Raw genomic sequence first — 17,692 nt, 5'->3', positions numbered from 1 at the left:
GCCTGAGGGGATAAGGTTGGCCCTTCTATGAGTAAGACATACCAGTTATATATATAAAGTCATTTTCCTTGGCTAATAATAAATTTGAGTTTTTCCCATGTCCTCGGGTTCTTCAATTTGCTTCCTCCCTCATATAGGAAATAAGGTTTGTGGTATACTATATTTATCGCCTTATTGGAATTCCTTTTAATGACATACGCATTCTGTTATCATTTAGAGTTGGACGGACAATCCATTAATCCAATTTGAGGAAGAAACAAACTAATTCCATTTACATTCCTTTTTTGGGGTTCCAAACCTTGACTTCTTCAAGGGCTTGGAGTAGATGAAGCCTGCCTTCTTTCTTCTCGGTCCGCTTTGGCTCCTGATCTTGAGCTCGTAGTTATTGGCCTAAGGCTTCTTCTTCGAGTCCTTGCTTCTGAGAGACGAAACTTTAGGCCCTTGCTCTTGGCCTTCCATCATGGTTCGCATAACCAGCCCGTCTTTCTCCAGAGAAGCAACCGCTCGAAATCTCTCCCTCCAGTTGTGTAACAAGGCAATCCACACGATAAGGAGTCCACTCCCGTCGAGCCTCTTCGATGGCACCAGCCTACGGGTTCTTCTCCTTGGCTATGGCCAGGCCTAGCCTTTGGCTCTGATACCACTTGTCACGGTGCGAAGTCCTTCAAGCCTACAAAGAGGCACCCTACTAATGGTCCGCTGTAGCAAAGTAAGCTGAAAAAGCCCTTTCTATGTTCTTAGTCAAGCCTAAACTGCAATCAAAGGTTAGCGCTAACGAGCAAGGCCTGTTGGATAGATAGGCTAGGGACCTTTAATAATATCATATAATAAGAGTTGGTCGCTCCACTTTTTCGGCTTAGGTTACTCAGTCAACAAACTCGGCTGAGGGTTCCAAACCTGCCCTATGGTTTAATTGAGATTTTCTTATACAGCGAACTTGTTTAGGTCAAAGAAGAGAGGCTAGGAATAAGGTGCACGAGAACTACCAACACGGTAGAAGCCTGAAGCCATTATCTTACAAAGCATGAGGCAGAAAACTTACCCATAATTGTGTTGAAGATGAGATGTCCAGTGAATTATTTAGAGACCATAGGAAGTGAATTTAGACTAAAGGCGCTCCTAGAGCAGGAAGAAATCGTGGGTGATCACAGCATAGATCACAACGAGACTCGTAATTAACTATCTTGACAATCATCACCTGAACAGTTGACCTTGATCGTACACTGTCTCCGAATTGGAGGACCTGCAAAAAGCAAAGCACGGCGGACGGTTGTACACATATATATATGAATCCAACACATTCACTTATGGTCAGCTGTAACACGGATGTTCACATGGTCTTGCAAGACCGTAGATACTCTTCTAACCATATCAGAAGACGAACAGGCGATGTGATATATCGTTTTGGCATCCGCTACATATCCAAATGATATCTTACTGACCACCATCTCACTTCAAGTTCCAGTATACAAGAGGTAGACGTACACCTATTATTGTACAAACTGTGGCTATTGCTTTTCTCACAGTGATTGCTTGTAAACTTCAAGGGGCGGGAATTCCATCGATGGCATCCAATGCAGTCATCATGTCTATGCCGAGGTCCATCGATAATGTTTTTAGAATCGGAACTGAAACCCCTGGACTTGTATTGGTGGGAGGATCACAAGAACCTGCGCACGGTAGATGGTAATAGCATGAATAGGGATTTCCTGTTTCGGATATCAGAGTCTCACTTGTGCTTCGCATCAGCTTCCTCTTATTTACATCCCTACGCGAACTGTGAGAAGATAATGTGATCTCTCCATCGCTTAGAGAAGAAACCGTCAAATCAAGAGAACAGGTAACTCCATTGTTCATCGCCCTTCTTTTGCGGACCAGCTGGTGAAGCCAGAACAGCAGATCAACAATGTAGGGGTCAGTTTTCTCCTTATCAGCATGATAAAGAGTATTGATTCTGATGAAGTTACCCTTGCCAGTGGGTCTCTGGTTTAGTCTGGAAGTGAAGAAGAATATCAGTTGGCAATCTTCATGATGTTCAAAGGCGAGAAATCATCAAAGATGAACACATGAAGGTCTAAGTTTAAGTACCTCATATTTGCCCATTCTCCCAGTTTCGCAAAGCCATAGTGTGCTCTAGTTCAAACAAACAAAAAATGGAATGCAATATGAGTTAATCATGTATCGAAACTTCAAAAGGCAAATGGTATGAGAGGCAGAATTGTTCGCACTAGAAGTCCAACCCAAGCACTAAAATTGTTCAATGGAGGAAGACTACATGCATACAAACCGGTGATAAACCTTATAAACAAGTGGTGTGAGATGACAATCCAAATTCAAAAATGACCAATGGCAAAGACACGTCATTTCTTGAGTTTATAGCACAATTTGTCATACACCTGCAGATGTTTTCGCAACTTACTTGATTGTGTTAGCAGCAAGTGGAGCAAGCCATGACAGTGTCTTCTCCATTTTATCTTTAATAATTGGAATTGCAGGCTGCACAGACACCACATATGATGGTTACCCCAGATGAGGAAATCATATTCTGCTTAAGAACTGGTTTATGGAAATATATACATAAATATATCTAGGTACATTCTGTAAAAACGATTACATAATACTCATTAATTACCTCTTCCTGAATCTGAACTTGCCGCAGCCAAAAGCTCACAGCTGACTTTATATCTGGTGGCAGACTTTGGTACAATTCATTTGTCATTGTTGGAGTTACAGAGCCCGAATGAGCAACCTAATTGGAATAGAAGTTACACAGGTCAAGAAAGACCGTACCAAGTCCATCTTTAGCACCAACGGAAATCAGTAATGGATTCCTCAAGCACTTTTCTTGCTATTTCACCAATATTTTCTTTGCAACAATACATAGTCCATTGTCATTCTATGTGAGCTACTTGGGAGTTGATAAATAACAATTTGTAAACATGGAAAAAAAAAAAATTCTTATCTTCATGTCTAAGACCTTGTGATCATAGACTTCATATCATCAACCCATTTGACAGTTTTCCCAGTCACAGTACTCTTATGCTACTGAGAAAACGGAAGTTTATTGGGAAAAAAATTAATTAAACATATTAGATCATCTTAATAAGTTTCAGGAAGATAATCAGATTATTCTACAGAAGCTAAGAACCAGTATGCAATAGTTGTTAATCACATGAATATTCCTCACTGTTTCAGCAATCAACAGTATTGAGTAAATATAAGATACAGATGGTTGACACTTATAGCAGAGGCCAAACTCCAAATAAAAAGAGTCTGATTGATTAGAGATCATGCGGAGAACTATACTAATTCCAATGCATTAGTAGATGCATATACACTAACCATATTAGATGTACTCAATGACAGATTCAACAGCTTTGAGTCACTTTCCTGTTCTTCTCAGTGTTGGCTTCAGGTTGAAAACTTTAGGATTGTGGTTAGCAAATATGTCTTTTTGATATTTATAGTTAATACGGGTAGGTTCTAGTCAATACTTGAGAGATCTTGGATGGCTGGTCAGCCTGCTTGACAGATCAATCTGTATTTAAGAGCGGTTTCTTAATGGTATATAACTGCGTAAAATTTTCAAGCCTCTTTCCTGTTCTAGTTCATGTTGAATTCAGGTTGAGAACTTTAGGATTCTGATAAGCAAATGATGTCTGTATATTTGTTGTCAAATTATGCATGCATAAATTGTTCTTGGCATTTTCCAGATCATTCCACATCACAAAATATCTGGTCCAGAGTGAATGGATGCAGACTGCAATATTAGTGTCTTAGGAGTGATAGGCAATGAAGAATCCTACAGCTACCATACATGTGCTTTTTTTATCATGATTAGTTCAAGAACCCAAATTATGATGCACACACTTAAACGAAAATGGAAAGGAAAAAATAGACTAGGAAATGAGAACTCCAGAAGAGTAAAAATCGGAAAAATTTATGGACTCACAATAGTGTCAATTTGAGTTATAATGCTTGCATAGTGCAAAGCCAGGCCAGAAGACCCCAATTTACTACCATTGCCGGCAGAATCTCCTGCTGCTCTTTCACAATCTGAATGGTTAAAGATGGAAAATATTACAAGGGTTTCGATAAAGAGATTAATATTCCTATCTTGGACTTCAATAGGAGGACAAATAGATATGATGAATGATGAACCAAGTAAAATGTGGTGGATGACAAGGGAATGGAACAAAGTTTATTTGTAAGCACCAAAACTTATGTAGAAAAATAGTAGCACCATTTCAGTCATCACAGTGCATCTTATTCTGATTTCATCTAAGTATTGTCCATATTTCTTCTTTGCAGCAGAAGACATTTTAAGTGGAAGAGAATCTTTGCATTTCAAAAAGCATACCAGCACTACCAAAGGCTTTGGAAACTTCCATTTGGAGGCAAAGGATAATATCCACAAGCTTCTCCACCACCTTAAGAGCAAATAGTAAGACTGTTGTATCAGCAATTGTTTCCATCATATCTGATAAGAAGACAAAATGCTTCTAAGCTAGGCATTCCAAGTCCTGAAACAATGTAATGGGTAAATCCACCTGACAGCTTGTCTCATATTATTAATTTACCAGTTTTCTCTTGTTCATTTTTATCTTTGATCTCATATCCATAAAAGTTCCGCAAGAAATATCATCCTTGTTGCTCCAGTTCTCCTAACTAAAACACAATTTATTTTCTAGGGCATTGTTGCATCATTTGAAAATTAAGTCTGCAAAAACCGCAGTAGATATTGGACAGGGAAAAGGATTTTTTGTGACTTTAGAAGATGAAATTTTCTGTTTCTGTTTGAAGCTTATTGAGTAGAAAATATAGAGATCTTTCGGGGAAAAGATCTTTCTTTTTCCTCATAAATATAAACAATTTGTTAGTCTACGCAATTGAGAATATATTGACATGACCAAAGTCTAGGGAAAAGCTGAAAGAGCAGAATTAACTAGGTACCTCTTTCAGAGCCCTTGACCAAAGCGATTTCTTCTTCAAACTTCTCACATGCCTCAACCGACTCCTTAGCTCTGACCTCAGAATTGAAAGCCTCTCTTTCACCCATCAAATAACAATAAGGACAAGCTTTTTACCAAATATTATAAATTATACAAGGAAAAAGTTAATTTGACACACTCTATAGACCATGAGGAGTTACAGTTTCCCCCATCCCAGTATACATATTTTCAAATCAAAGCACTAAGATGCCTCCCTCAACCCAAGATTAGAGTTGCAAAATTATGAGTAAGTGCTAGTTCTCAACCAGCAACAAAAAAATAGGTTAGACTGGTCCAATCATGTAAAGAGGAAAGACGGTGCAAATTTAGAATCACTACAAGGATGATGCATTGAGCAAGCAGTAGAAACCAATATAAATGATTCAAGACCATTTAAGGCCCAGAGAATGATACACCAGTCACATTGAATATCAAAATGCCTGGACTCCTGAACAAGCCAATGAACAAGTGTGTCAAGGAAATTATATCTTTGACATATGAGGTCACCATCCAAGGAGATACTGATGCAAGCAAATTAGAAGCTGTGACAAAAGCACCATAGTCTGTAACCAAGACATAATGTCTTGAGAACTCACGGTTTTTATCTTTCTCATCAAGGCTAATATGTTCTTGCTGCTTATGCTCATAATCTTGCTGGAGTCTGTCCAAGCCAAGCAAATTGGGATACAACTCCTGTCATTCATAAAGACTAGTAATCGTTACAATGAAATAACCTGACATTCCAGACACACTGGGGTTGAAAAACAATAGTGGCTAGTCATTGAATGTATTCATTGCACTCTTTCTTTCAGTCGTGAGTAAGTACGATTTTCATTCACCATCTTACTAAATAGTAGAATTGACTAAAAGAAAGTGGGTGCATTATACATTTTCCAATAAGGTGACAGCACTGCTTGTATGTCCAGTGTTAATGATATAATGACAGGTAAACTGCTAGAGGTTCTGTTCTACATCAAATTCAAATTTCCGTTTCAGGAATATAAATTCACGATTAGATTTCACAGATGAATGTTCAAAAGAAAACGACGAAACTTGCACTACATTCTGCTACCGACAGGAGATAATGAATAATTTTGGGACTGCTGTATTTTGTGAAAGATTGTTACTAGATACGAAAGTGTTACTTACATCTCTTTGTTCTACATTTTAGGCTTGTTAGGAAATTTCACTGGTGGGCGTTTACATGTTGGTGAGATTGTAGTTAACTAATGTCAGTTTTTGAAGATGTCCAGACTCCAGAGACACCTCTTTTTATTTCTGAATATGTGTTGTGCTCCTCCTGGTGAATCCATAACTAGTGCTCTATTCCCCCTTCATTTTTGACCAACAGAAAGTTTGATGTTAATGATTAATGCCTTCTATATGCAGTGTAGAAAACTTTGCAAATGGTTCCTGTCTTAATAATTTTACTGGATTGGAAGACTGTAGGAGAGAAAATTTATGCAAGCGGCAAGTCACATTGATGACACACCTCCAAACTTATTACTGAGGTATTTGAATGCTTAGATCCTAAATTTCTGTACTGCCTTTCCACACTGACAATATCTGAATGAATCCCAAGTACCATCTCTGCTAGCATCATTATATAATGCCTCACAGAAGTGATATTTTGAGGAACTTATAAGCAGGGTGCTACCTGCAGGTTCAAGGATAACCCTGATTGCAAAAGTAGTCGCAAGAAGTAAGCAAACTACTTGACCAGAAGGCCTTCCTCCTCAATTGAAATTTCCAGATGCATGGAAATTAACTTTGGCAGGTAGGGTGAGGTTAGCTGTACTTAGACTTTAAGGGCATAATTTTTCATTTTGATTACAGGTGGTAATTTCTGACACAACGCAATAGCAATAATCGAATATGATGTGAAGACAAGAAAAATTACTGAAAGTTCATCTAGAGGGTAAAAGGACACAGCAATATGATTGAAAGAATCTCTGAAAGATTAAAATACGAGAGAAGGGAAAAGAAAATTGATTGAAATAACCTCCTAGAGGATGAAAAATCAAAACAAGGTTACTCCGTCCACCTTACATTGCTCTGGAAAATCACCCAGATGATACGGAAAGTGATTTCTCAGCAAGAAAATTTTGCCATGAGGTGCAACTCCAGATTTGCAATGTAAAGAAATAACTAAGACATGCCGCAGACACTCTCTTAACCTAAGTAATAATGCATGGCTAGCTGAAGTACTCACAGATGTAGACTGAACAAGATTCATTAATGGCAGCATTGCCACCCATGCATCTTTCCTTGATGGTGTCCCTCGTTGAGGTGTTGACTCCATCCTGTGAGACAATAGAGAGAGAGAGAGAGGCAGGTGCAAGGTTGGCAATTACCTGGAAAGCTGTGTTTAAGCAGAAGCAGTAATAAAACAACTCAATTGCTTACTTAACGAAATAACGGTCCAAATTGTAGAATTGAGGATCTTTGCATTGATTTCCTAACCACACCACCTCTTCTTTAAAAGATCGCAATTCTTCCCTGTCAGATTGCACAGCAAGATAGTAAAGTTCCACACATCCTAATTTAAAGTTGCACATTTCCCCATATGTAGCTTAAGGTAAAACAAATGGTAATCCTGCATGGACTACCTATGGTCAGCAGCAGCAATTCTCAATAGTTCATCCATATCTGTTGATACGAGGCATTGCACTCCTTCTGAGGGGAGAAATTCGTCTTTCAAATATATAATGTTTTGTTCTGAGAGGGATTGCATAAGGTTGGCACCCTTTGTGATAGTATTTGCACTCCTGTTGATACGAGGCATTGCACTCCTTCAAAGGCCAAAACTGATATAATCTTCTCTTTCATTGTACTTCTTGACATGAAACTGCTGTCTATGTTAAAAGTTGTCATAGTACCACCAATTGCATCCAGAACTCCAACTGCCTTGGCTATAAGGCCGACTTCCTTGACCTACCGACAAACAAACTATATTAAACAACAAAATTAACAGGTCCTTTGAATCTTTAAAAGGAAAATGCTGTGCCATGTCCTGACATCATCAGTACCTAAAGATAATCCCTGGACTGTCCACAACAAAATCACAAGAAAATCTTGAGGGATGCCCTTAGAGCACTTTCTAAGCTACAGGATGTGCTTTGCAAATGTAGAATGCTGATCTTCCGGCACTATGTAATTCATGCTTTAACATAAGAAATCATTCCATTTTTACTAACTTCAGTGTTGTGGAAATACAAGTTTCCTATATGTAGCAGCTCTTAAGAAGTGCCTTCAGGCACCAGTCAACAGGACTAACAGAAAACAAAAAAAGTGGGTTATCCCTACACATTATAAATATATAAAAATAAAAAAAAAATTGACACAATGTCCTGTTTGCTACTTCACTTGCCTTTTCTCTTTTAGCTGGTAAAAGCTCAGTTAAGTGACAGCAGGATGAAGATCCAACATTTATTGCATTACAGGGAAAAAAGTAGAACGGACAGGTCATGAGGGTAAAGGCATGCAGAAGCATGATGACGACAAGAATTTAGGCAGATCAATTATCGCCACATTGCCACTACCTGACCAACACTGGCCAACAAGTTTCCATTTCTGTTCTTACACATCGTTAAGATTAAATATCCCACTACACGGAAAGAACACTAGAATTCTAGGATCAAATTCACACTAGAATTACAAAATTCCAGATCAAGCATGATTTCTGCAACTCAAGGTTCAATCTGTTGACTCATAAAACGCCAGTCTAAAGAGTGGACAAACAGATGACTGCAATTCTGAAGCAACTTAGTAACATTTAATACAAAAGCACAAAGCGAAAAAAATTATTTCATCATGAGAAAGTCCCATGAACAATTGAATTTGTACGAAATGATCGCACTTTAGCACTCGGATAGCATACTTTCATGGTCACTAAAGTTCGGCAGTGCATTAAAAAACAGAAATTATACCATGGAGTTAGCTTCCGTTAACTTACACGTCTGCTGAATGTGGGCTCATATTTGGAGGGAGAAAATAAAATTTAAACAGGAGACATGTGAAAGGGCCTCAGAGACTCAATTTTCGTCTAGACATCCTGGTGCTCTGATACCAAATAGAGATTTGTAGACCAGTCCCAACAAACTTATCTGAAAAACGAAAGCTTTTACTATGGAAATCCTCCTTGACGCGCTGCAAAACAGAATCACTACGGGAAAAAATACCACACAACAGTTAGGGGGAAAAACCTAGATAGAATTATACAAGTAGAGAAAAGAAAAGAGAAGAGCCATTCTGGAGAAGGTGATTGACTTATATGTACAGTTTTGAATTAGACTTATATTGAGACCTCCAAGCGCAAGGACAGCAGCTACAAGTTGTCGGAAATATTACAAGGCCAGAAGTGCAGGGAGAACGCATCAGCAACATGTACATTCATTTTAACGCTCGTCTTCTTTGTTCATCGCAGAAACTAAGATGAACAAGTTCAACGACATCCAAGCTATGCTAATGAATCGCTAAAGATGAAGGACATGTTAATCCGAACAACAGCTCTCCAAAAGCTCTACCGGTTTTTCGGCAATTGGGTTCGCTTTTCCCGCTGAACCATTCCTTCCCACGGGATTCTCCTCCTGCGCCTCCTCCACAGCTCCTCCATCTCTGACGCATGAAATTAAGATGAAACGTGAACTTTCCAAAGAGAATCCACGATTTTAAGCAGAGTTTAGGACGGACGACCAGGTTTCTAGCGACTGGACTCACAGCGACGACCGAGAAGGGACTGTACCTGGACCGATCCCACAGTTGCAGCTCCTCGAATCTACTGATGATGCCCACGCAACCGCTACAGACAATAGGAGAAGTCACGGATGGCGATGGCGTGAAGGCTGGCGGCGAGCCTGGGCGAGTGTTGAGGTAATTATCGTTGGGGATGAACGTCAAGTTCTTGAACACCATCGGGAAGTAGAGAGGCGGGGGGACTCCGGATGAACCGAGGGAGATGGGAGATCGTTCGTTCCTGACTTTGGCTTCTTAAGTTCCAAGTCGACCGAGAGCCGTTGACTCTCCGTCGTCCTGGAAACGGCCACGAGATTGTCTTGGAGGGAAACTTCCTCCTGGCCTCGCTTACAAAAGCACTTCCGCGTAGCTTTTAAAATTAAGAGGAACCCGAACCGAAATTGATACACCCAAACTCTCGATTGTCTAGGAAATTGTTGGGAGGTTGTCTTGGACTAAGTAATACCAATACCCACATTTGACACGCGACACTCGACATGACACAATACAACACGCCAACACGTTATTTTGTCAAATAGAGAGTTCTAAATGTTGTGACACATTTTATCAAAAAAAAAAAAAAACGTTGTGACACGTTATATATTAAATGAATATTTTTATATATATACGATAAATTAGTTTTTATGATTACTTTAATCAAATTGATTCGGTTCAAATTTACAAATAAAAATAATAAAAAAAGTCTAGAATAAATTTATATTAGAAATATCAAATATCATTAATTATTTCAATTTGTAAATTCAACTCAATTTCAATAGTCCATCAAACTTGGAGAGAAAGAAAAAACAATACATATTATAGACTCGCTTGTCAAATCACATGAGAATAGAAGAGGGGAAAAATTTAGGAGGTGAATTATTTGTCACAGAAAATGAGAGGAGATTAGATTTTTTTGTTATTTATTATTTTATTATTTTTGTATATTTATATTTTGATCCATTATTTATTGAAATTTTTAAAGATTGACCCGTGCGTGTCGGAATCATGTGTTAAAATTCCGGATACATGTCGGAAAGTATTAGGAGAGTACACTTTCGACACTTATTGATCCCGTGTTGAAAAATGATATAAAGACTTCTAAAAAATGTCGATAGTTCCTAGGTCTTGGATGGTCCCCATTTCCTGCATTCAAAAGAACATTCTTATAGTCATTTTTGAACCGGGCCGTATCCTCCAACTTTCAAGAATCCACCACCGTGAGCCGACATAATCACAATTTATGTTGACTTGACATTAGATTTTAACACGGCTTCCACGCGTAAAAGAAATGAAAAGATGTTTTCTGATTGAAGAAGAAGACAGGCCGACCCACATTAATACACGAGAATTCGGTGATTAGATTAAACAAAAAATAAGCTTAGGACACGCATAGAATATTATAGAGAAGTTCAAGAATCATCCGTGTCATTGCCTTAATTTTTACTATGCTGCCAACTGAGGTCTAAAAGCTACATTTTTTTTTTCTTTTTTTCCATAAAAACACTACCTATTTAACGAGGTTGAATTTGATTTGAAGCATTAATACACCTGAATAAGAGAGATGGTGACTCTGATTCCGCACATGTAATCCAAGCGGGAAATAGATGAAGTTCGTCACGTTTGTACCATAATCACGTTCGTAAATTTTGTTCATGACGACTTGTGCATTGTGGCAATCGAGTTTCAGATACCCACCGGCAAGAGAAATGGGAAGTGGGTAGTCATGCTCGCCGTTGATGGGGTCGTCGCGGCTGAGGAAGTGATCGGAGGAGGAGCTGAAATTGAAGTTGAGGGTTTGGTCGTCGTCGTTGTACCTTCGGCGGATACAATTCAAAAAACAGTTGTCTTCTATTTTGACTTTAGAGAAGCAACGGCTCTTTTTCTTTGGTTAGAAACGGCAAGTCGTTTCACATTTTTCTATTGTAGACTTCCGTGGTTCCTTGTCAAAATTTTTATTGGTGAGTAATCCCAACCATCCAATAACAAAAAAGCAAAGGGCACCATTGGATCAACTATATAGAGCACGGATGAAAATCTACTGTTTAGGTTGCTCACATTTGATTACAAAAATTACCTTCCACGTGAAAAAAAAAAAAAAAAACTGAACACTTAAAAAAGATTTATTTGTAAATGTGATATATATTTTAGAAAAAAAGTGATTAACATTCAGTAAAATTACTAATCACTAATAATAAAGCCCAACTCCAATAATAAAGAAATTACACTTCAATATGAATCGAGACTAAAGATTACAAGTCATTTGACCAATAAGTGGCATTAAACGAGCATGTGTTTGGATTCTTTGAAGGAAAAGTAAGGCGATTTCGATAAGTTTTGTAACGCGATCAAGACAATACCAATTAACATTCACCATATCCAATAGTGTTCGTCGACACATTAATTCTTTTTTTTTTCCAATCATCTTTTGATGTTCAATATTTCAATTGCTTATGTCAAACTTATATTACTATTTGAAAACACATCTTTACAATAGCGACAAGTTAAAAATATAGTTTCTATCACATTATAAGATACTTTGCATTGAAATTTCATGATGATCTCTAAACATTATCATTCTATTGAGACATTAAATTATGGGACTACCACTATCGTTGCGACATGAATGTATGTAGAACATATTAAATATGGTAACGTAAGAAGAAAATATTTAACGATAATAATAATGCAGCTAGATTAAATTTTAAAAAGTTGGCATAACTGGAAATATCAATTAATGAAAAGTATCTTTCAAAGCATGACACAAAAAAACTTACCCGTGATTCTTTTGAAGATGAGATGTCCGAGCAGTGAATTATTCAGAGACCATAGGAAGCGAACTTAGACTAAAAATGCATTACTAGATCAGGAAGAAATCACAGGCGATCACGGCATAGATTACAACAAGACTTGTAATTACCTTAGTATCCTAACATTCATCACCTGAACGGTTGACCTGGATCGTACACTGTCCCAAATCGGGCGACCTGTGAAAGCAAAGCATGGCAGACGGTCGTACATAACTATTTGAATCCAACACATTCACTTACGGTCAGATGCAACATGGATGTTCACATGGTCTTGCAAGACCGTACATACTCTTCTAACCGTATCAGAAGACGAACAGGCAATGTGATATATCATTTTGGCATCCGCTACATATCCAAATGATGTCTTACTGTCCGCCATCTCACTTCAAGTCCCAGTATAAAAGAGGTAGATGTACACTTATTATTGTACAAACTGTAGTTATCGCTTTTCTCATGGTGATTTCTCGCAAATTCCAAGGGGCGTGAATTCCATCAATTACATCCAATGCAGTCATCATGTCTATGCCGAGGTTCATTGATAATGTTTTCAGAATCAGAACTGAAACCCGTGGACTTGTATTGGTGGGAGAATCACAAGTACCTGTGCACGGTTGATGGTAATAGCATGAATAGGGATTTCCTGTTTCAGATTCCGGAGTCTCACTTGTGCTTCGCATCAGCTCCCTCTTATTTACATCCCTACACGAACTGTGAGAAGATAATCTGATCTCTTCATTGCTTAGAGAAGAAACCGTCAAATCAAGTGAACGGTTAACTCCATTGTTCATTGCCCTGCTCTTGCAGACCAGCTGGTGAAGCCAGAAAAGCAGTTCAACAATGTAGCGGTCAGTTTTCTCCTTATCAGTGTGATATAGAGTGCTGATTCTGATGAAGTCACCCTTGCCAGTGGGTCTCTTGTTTACTCTGGACCTGAAAAAGAATATCAGTTGGCAATCTTGATGATGTTCAAAGGCGAGAAAACATCAAAGGTGAGCACATGAAGGTCTAAGCTTAAGTACCTCATATTTGCCCATTCTCCCAGTTTCGCAAAGCCATAGTGTGCTCTAGTTCAAACAAATGAAAAATGGAATTATGTAATGTGTTAATCATGCATCAAAACTTCAAAAAGCAATGGTATGAGAGGAAGACTGGTTCCCATTGGAAGTCCAACCCAAGCGCTAAAATTTTTTGATGGAGGAAGACTACATGCGTACAAACCCATGATAAACTTTATAAATAAGCGGTGTGAGATGACAATTCAAATTCAAACATAACCAATGGTATAGACACGTCATTTCTCAAGTTTATAGCACAATTTGTCATACGCTTGCAGATGCTTTCTCAACTTACTTGATTGTGTTAGCTGCAGGTGGAGCAGGCCACGACAGTGTCTTCTCCATTTTAGCTTTAATAATTGGAATTGTAGGCTGCGCAGACACCACGCATGATGGATACCCCAGATGAGGAAATCACATTATGCTTAGGATATAGTCCGCGGCAGTATATACATAAATATATCTAGGTACATTCTATAAAAACGATTACATAATACATGTTAACCACCTCTTCCTGAATCTGCACTTGCCGCCACCATAAGCACATAGCTGACTTTATACCTGATGGCAGACTTTGGTACAATTCATTTCTCATTGTTGGAGTTACAGAGCCCGAATGAGCCGCCTAATTGGAATAGGAGTTATATGGGTCAAAAAAAGACCATACCAAGTCCATCTTTAGCACCAAAGGAAATCAGTAATGGATTCCTCAAGCACTTTTCTTGCTATTTCACCAATATTTTCTTTGCAACAGTACATAGTACATTGTCATTCTATATGAGCCACTTGGAGTTGATAATTAACGGTTTGTAAACATGGAAAAAAAAAAAATCTACCTTCATGTCTAAGACCTTGTGTTCATAGACTTCATGTCATCAAGCCATTTGACAGTTTTCCCAGTCACAATATTCTTATGCTACTCAGAAAACAGAAGTTTATTGGGCAAAGAAATTAATCGAGCATATTAGATCATCTTAACAAGTTTCAGGAAGATAATCAGATTATTCTGTAGAGGCTAATTACCATTATGCAGTAATTGTTAATCACACGAATATTCCATACCGTTTCAACAATTAACAATGAGTAAATATAAGAACATACAGATGGTTGACACTTATAGCAGAGGCCAAACTCCAAATAAAAGAGTTTGATTGATTAAGAGCGTGTTTGGTAACGATTTTGTTCCCGGAGCTGATTCGACTAGAAATGATTATTTTTTATTTTATTCCCGAAAACTGATTCTAAGTAAAAACACACATTTAGTAACTGTCCAAATTTTTTTATTCTGGAATAAAATTGCGTTTGATACCGTGCTAATTGATTATGTTCCAAATTAATTTCTTTTAATTTTTAAATACTTTTTTTTTTTTTTTTTTTTTTACCTTTTTCCTTCTTTTTTTCCCCTTTTCTCCTATTCTTCTTCTTCATTTGGCCAGCGACGCTCGACCTTGCCACCGAGCCTCCCCAGCAGATGGGTGAGCCTCACCGGCCAGCCTCGCCGGTGGTTGGGCTTGCCTCGGCGAGCTCGCCGGACCTCGCCCTGGCCTGGCGAGCCTCTGGCAAGCTCGCCGGATCGGCGGACGGCGACAAACGGCGGCAGCAGGTGGCGGCGAACAGTGGCGGGTGGTGGTGGACGACAATCACGGGATGTTAGAAGGGAAGAAGAAGACTTTTACTATTTTGATTCTTTTTTTGATTCTCGGACAGAGAATCACATTTTTTTTTTTTATTCTCAATTCTCTTCTCAATCTGTTCCCGGGAACAAAATTTTTATTAAACGCAATTCTCGTCCCAAACTGATTTTGGGAACAAAAAATCAGAATCATGCATTGTTTGATACGTTACCAAACAGGCCCTAAAAGATCAAGAGATCACATGGAGACTATATAAATTCCAATGCAGAAGTAGATGCGTATACACTAACCATATTAGATGTACTCAATGACAGATTCAACAGCTTCGAGTCACTTTCCTGTTCTTCTCAGTGTTGGTTTCAGGTTGAAAACTTTAGGATTCTGGCAAGCAAATATGTCTTTTTCATATTTATAGTTAATACAGGTAGGTTCTAGTCAATGCTTAAGAGATCTCTGGATGGTTGGTCAGCCTACTTGACAGATCAATGTGTATTTAAGAATGGTTTCTTAATGGTATATAACCGCATAAAAGTTTCAAGCTACTTTCCTGTTCTAGTCCATGTTAAATTTAGGTTGAGAACTTTACAATACTGGTAAGCAAATTATGTCTTTATACTTGTCGTTAAATTATGCATGCATAAATTGGTCTTTGCATTTTCCAGATCGTTCCACATCACAAAATATCTGGTCCAGAGTGAATGGATGCAGACTGCAATATTTGTGTCTTAGGAGTGATAGGTAATGAAGAATCCTACAGCTACCTTACAGGTGTTTTTATTTTTATTTTTATCATGATTAATTCAAGAACCCAAATTAGGATGCACACAATTGAACGAAAATGGAAAGGGAAAAATAGACTAGGAAATGAGGAACTCCAGAAGAGTCAAAATAGGAAAAATTTATGGTCTCACAATAGCATCAATTTGAGTTTTAATGCTTGCATAGTGCAAAGCCAGGCCAGAAGGTCCCAATTTACTGCCATTGCCGGCAGAACCTCCTGCTTCTCTTTCACAATCTGAATGGTTAAAGATGGAAAACGTTACAAGGGTTTCAATAAAGAGACCAGTATTCCGTTCATGGACTTCAATATATTAATCATCAATAGGAGGACAAATAGATACGATGAATAATCAACCAAGTAAAATGTGGTGGACGACAGGGGACTTGACAAAAGTTTATTTGTAAGCAGAGAAACTTATGCAGCAAAATAGTAGCACCATTTCAGTCATTTCAGCACATCTTATTCTGATTTCATCTTGGTATTGTCCGTATTTCTTCTTTGCAGCAGAAGACAGATTTTAAGGGTAAGAGAATCTTTGCATTTCAAAAAGCATACCAACACTACCAAAAGGCTTTAAAAACTTCCATTTGGAGGCAAAGGATGATATCCACAAGCTTTCCACCACCGTAAGAGCAAATGGTAAGAATGTCGTATCAGCAATTGTTCCTATCATTTTTGTAAGAAGACAAAATGCTTATAAGCTAGGTTTCTGAAGTCCTGAAACAGTGTGAACTGCGCCTAACTGCTTGCTTGTCTCATATTGTTAATAACCAGTTTTCTCTAGTTCATTTTTATCTTTAATCTCATTTCTGTTAAAGTTCTGTGAGAGATATCATCCTTGTCGCTGCAGTTTTCCTAACTAAAGCACAATTTATTTCTAAAGTATATTTGCATCTGGAGATTATGTCTGCAAAAACCACAGCAGATTTTGGACAAGGAAAAGGATTTTTTGTGACTTTAGAAGATGAAATTTTCTTGAAGTTTCTGTTCAAAGCTTATTGAGTAGAACATACAGAGATTTTTTGGGGAAAAATCTTTCTTTTTCCTCCTATATAAACAATTTGTCAGTCTACGCAATTGAGAATACATTGACATGAACAAAGTACAGAGAAAAGCTGAAAGAGCAGAATTAACTAGGTACCGCTTCCGGAGCCCTTGACCAAAGTGATTTCTTCTTTAAATTTCTCACATGCCTCCTCTGACTCCTTAGCTATGACCTCAGAATTGAAAGGCTCTCTTCCAACCATCAAAGTGAACAATAAGGACAAGTTTTTTTATTGAGTATAATAAACTATACAAGGAAAAAGTTAAATTTGACACACTCTGAGGAACACGAGGAGTTATAGTTTCCTGCATCCCAGTATACATCTTTTCAAATCAAAGCACTAACGCGCCACGCTCAAGCCAAGATTAGAGTTGCGAAATTATGAGTAAGTGCTAGTTCTCAACTAGCAACTGAAAATATGTTAGACAGGTCCCATGTAAAGAGGAAGAAAGGTGCAAATTTTGAATTACTGTAACAAGGATGATGGATTGAACAAACAGTAGAAACCAATATAAAAGACTCGAGACCATTTAAGGCATAGAGAATGATATACCAGTCGCATTGAAAATCAAAATGCCTGGACTCCAAAACAAGCCGATGAGCAAGAGTGTCAAGGAAATTCTTTCTTTGACGTATGGGGTTACA

General features: G+C 38.1%; 2 protein-coding genes across 2 annotated transcripts; both read right to left on the bottom strand.

The window, feature by feature from the left end:
- Window positions 1-1,202: 1,202 nt before the first annotated feature.
- Window positions 1,203-7,776, bottom strand: LOC104452287 (protein PSK SIMULATOR 1-like). The gene is made up of 11 exons (XM_039314687.1): window positions 7,601-7,776; window positions 7,398-7,490; window positions 7,204-7,294; window positions 5,588-5,684; window positions 4,954-5,048; window positions 4,361-4,430; window positions 3,953-4,056; window positions 2,633-2,749; window positions 2,420-2,496; window positions 2,089-2,133; window positions 1,203-1,993 (listed from the first exon to the last, which is right to left on the bottom strand). The coding sequence occupies exons 1-11, from the start codon at window positions 7,774-7,776 to the stop codon at window positions 1,543-1,545; spliced, it is 1,416 nt and encodes a 471-aa protein (XP_039170621.1). The 3' UTR covers window positions 1,203-1,542.
- A 4,829-nt stretch (window positions 7,777-12,605) lies between these two features.
- Window positions 12,606-14,770, bottom strand: LOC104450788 (protein PSK SIMULATOR 1-like). Its single transcript, XM_010065481.3, has 4 exons — window positions 14,096-14,770; window positions 13,883-13,959; window positions 13,552-13,596; window positions 12,606-13,462 (listed from the first exon to the last, which is right to left on the bottom strand). The coding sequence occupies exons 1-4, from the start codon at window positions 14,180-14,182 to the stop codon at window positions 12,913-12,915; spliced, it is 759 nt and encodes a 252-aa protein (XP_010063783.3). The 5' UTR covers window positions 14,183-14,770; the 3' UTR covers window positions 12,606-12,912.
- Window positions 14,771-17,692: the final 2,922 nt, after the last annotated feature.

The sequence above is a fragment of the Eucalyptus grandis genome, chromosome 6 (assembly GCF_016545825.1).
Source record: "Eucalyptus grandis isolate ANBG69807.140 chromosome 6, ASM1654582v1, whole genome shotgun sequence".
In the NCBI taxonomy this organism is placed as follows: Eukaryota; Viridiplantae; Streptophyta; class Magnoliopsida; order Myrtales; family Myrtaceae; genus Eucalyptus; species Eucalyptus grandis.
The sequence above is the reverse complement of the archived record's forward strand: the minus strand, read 5'-3'. Positions and strand labels throughout refer to the sequence as shown.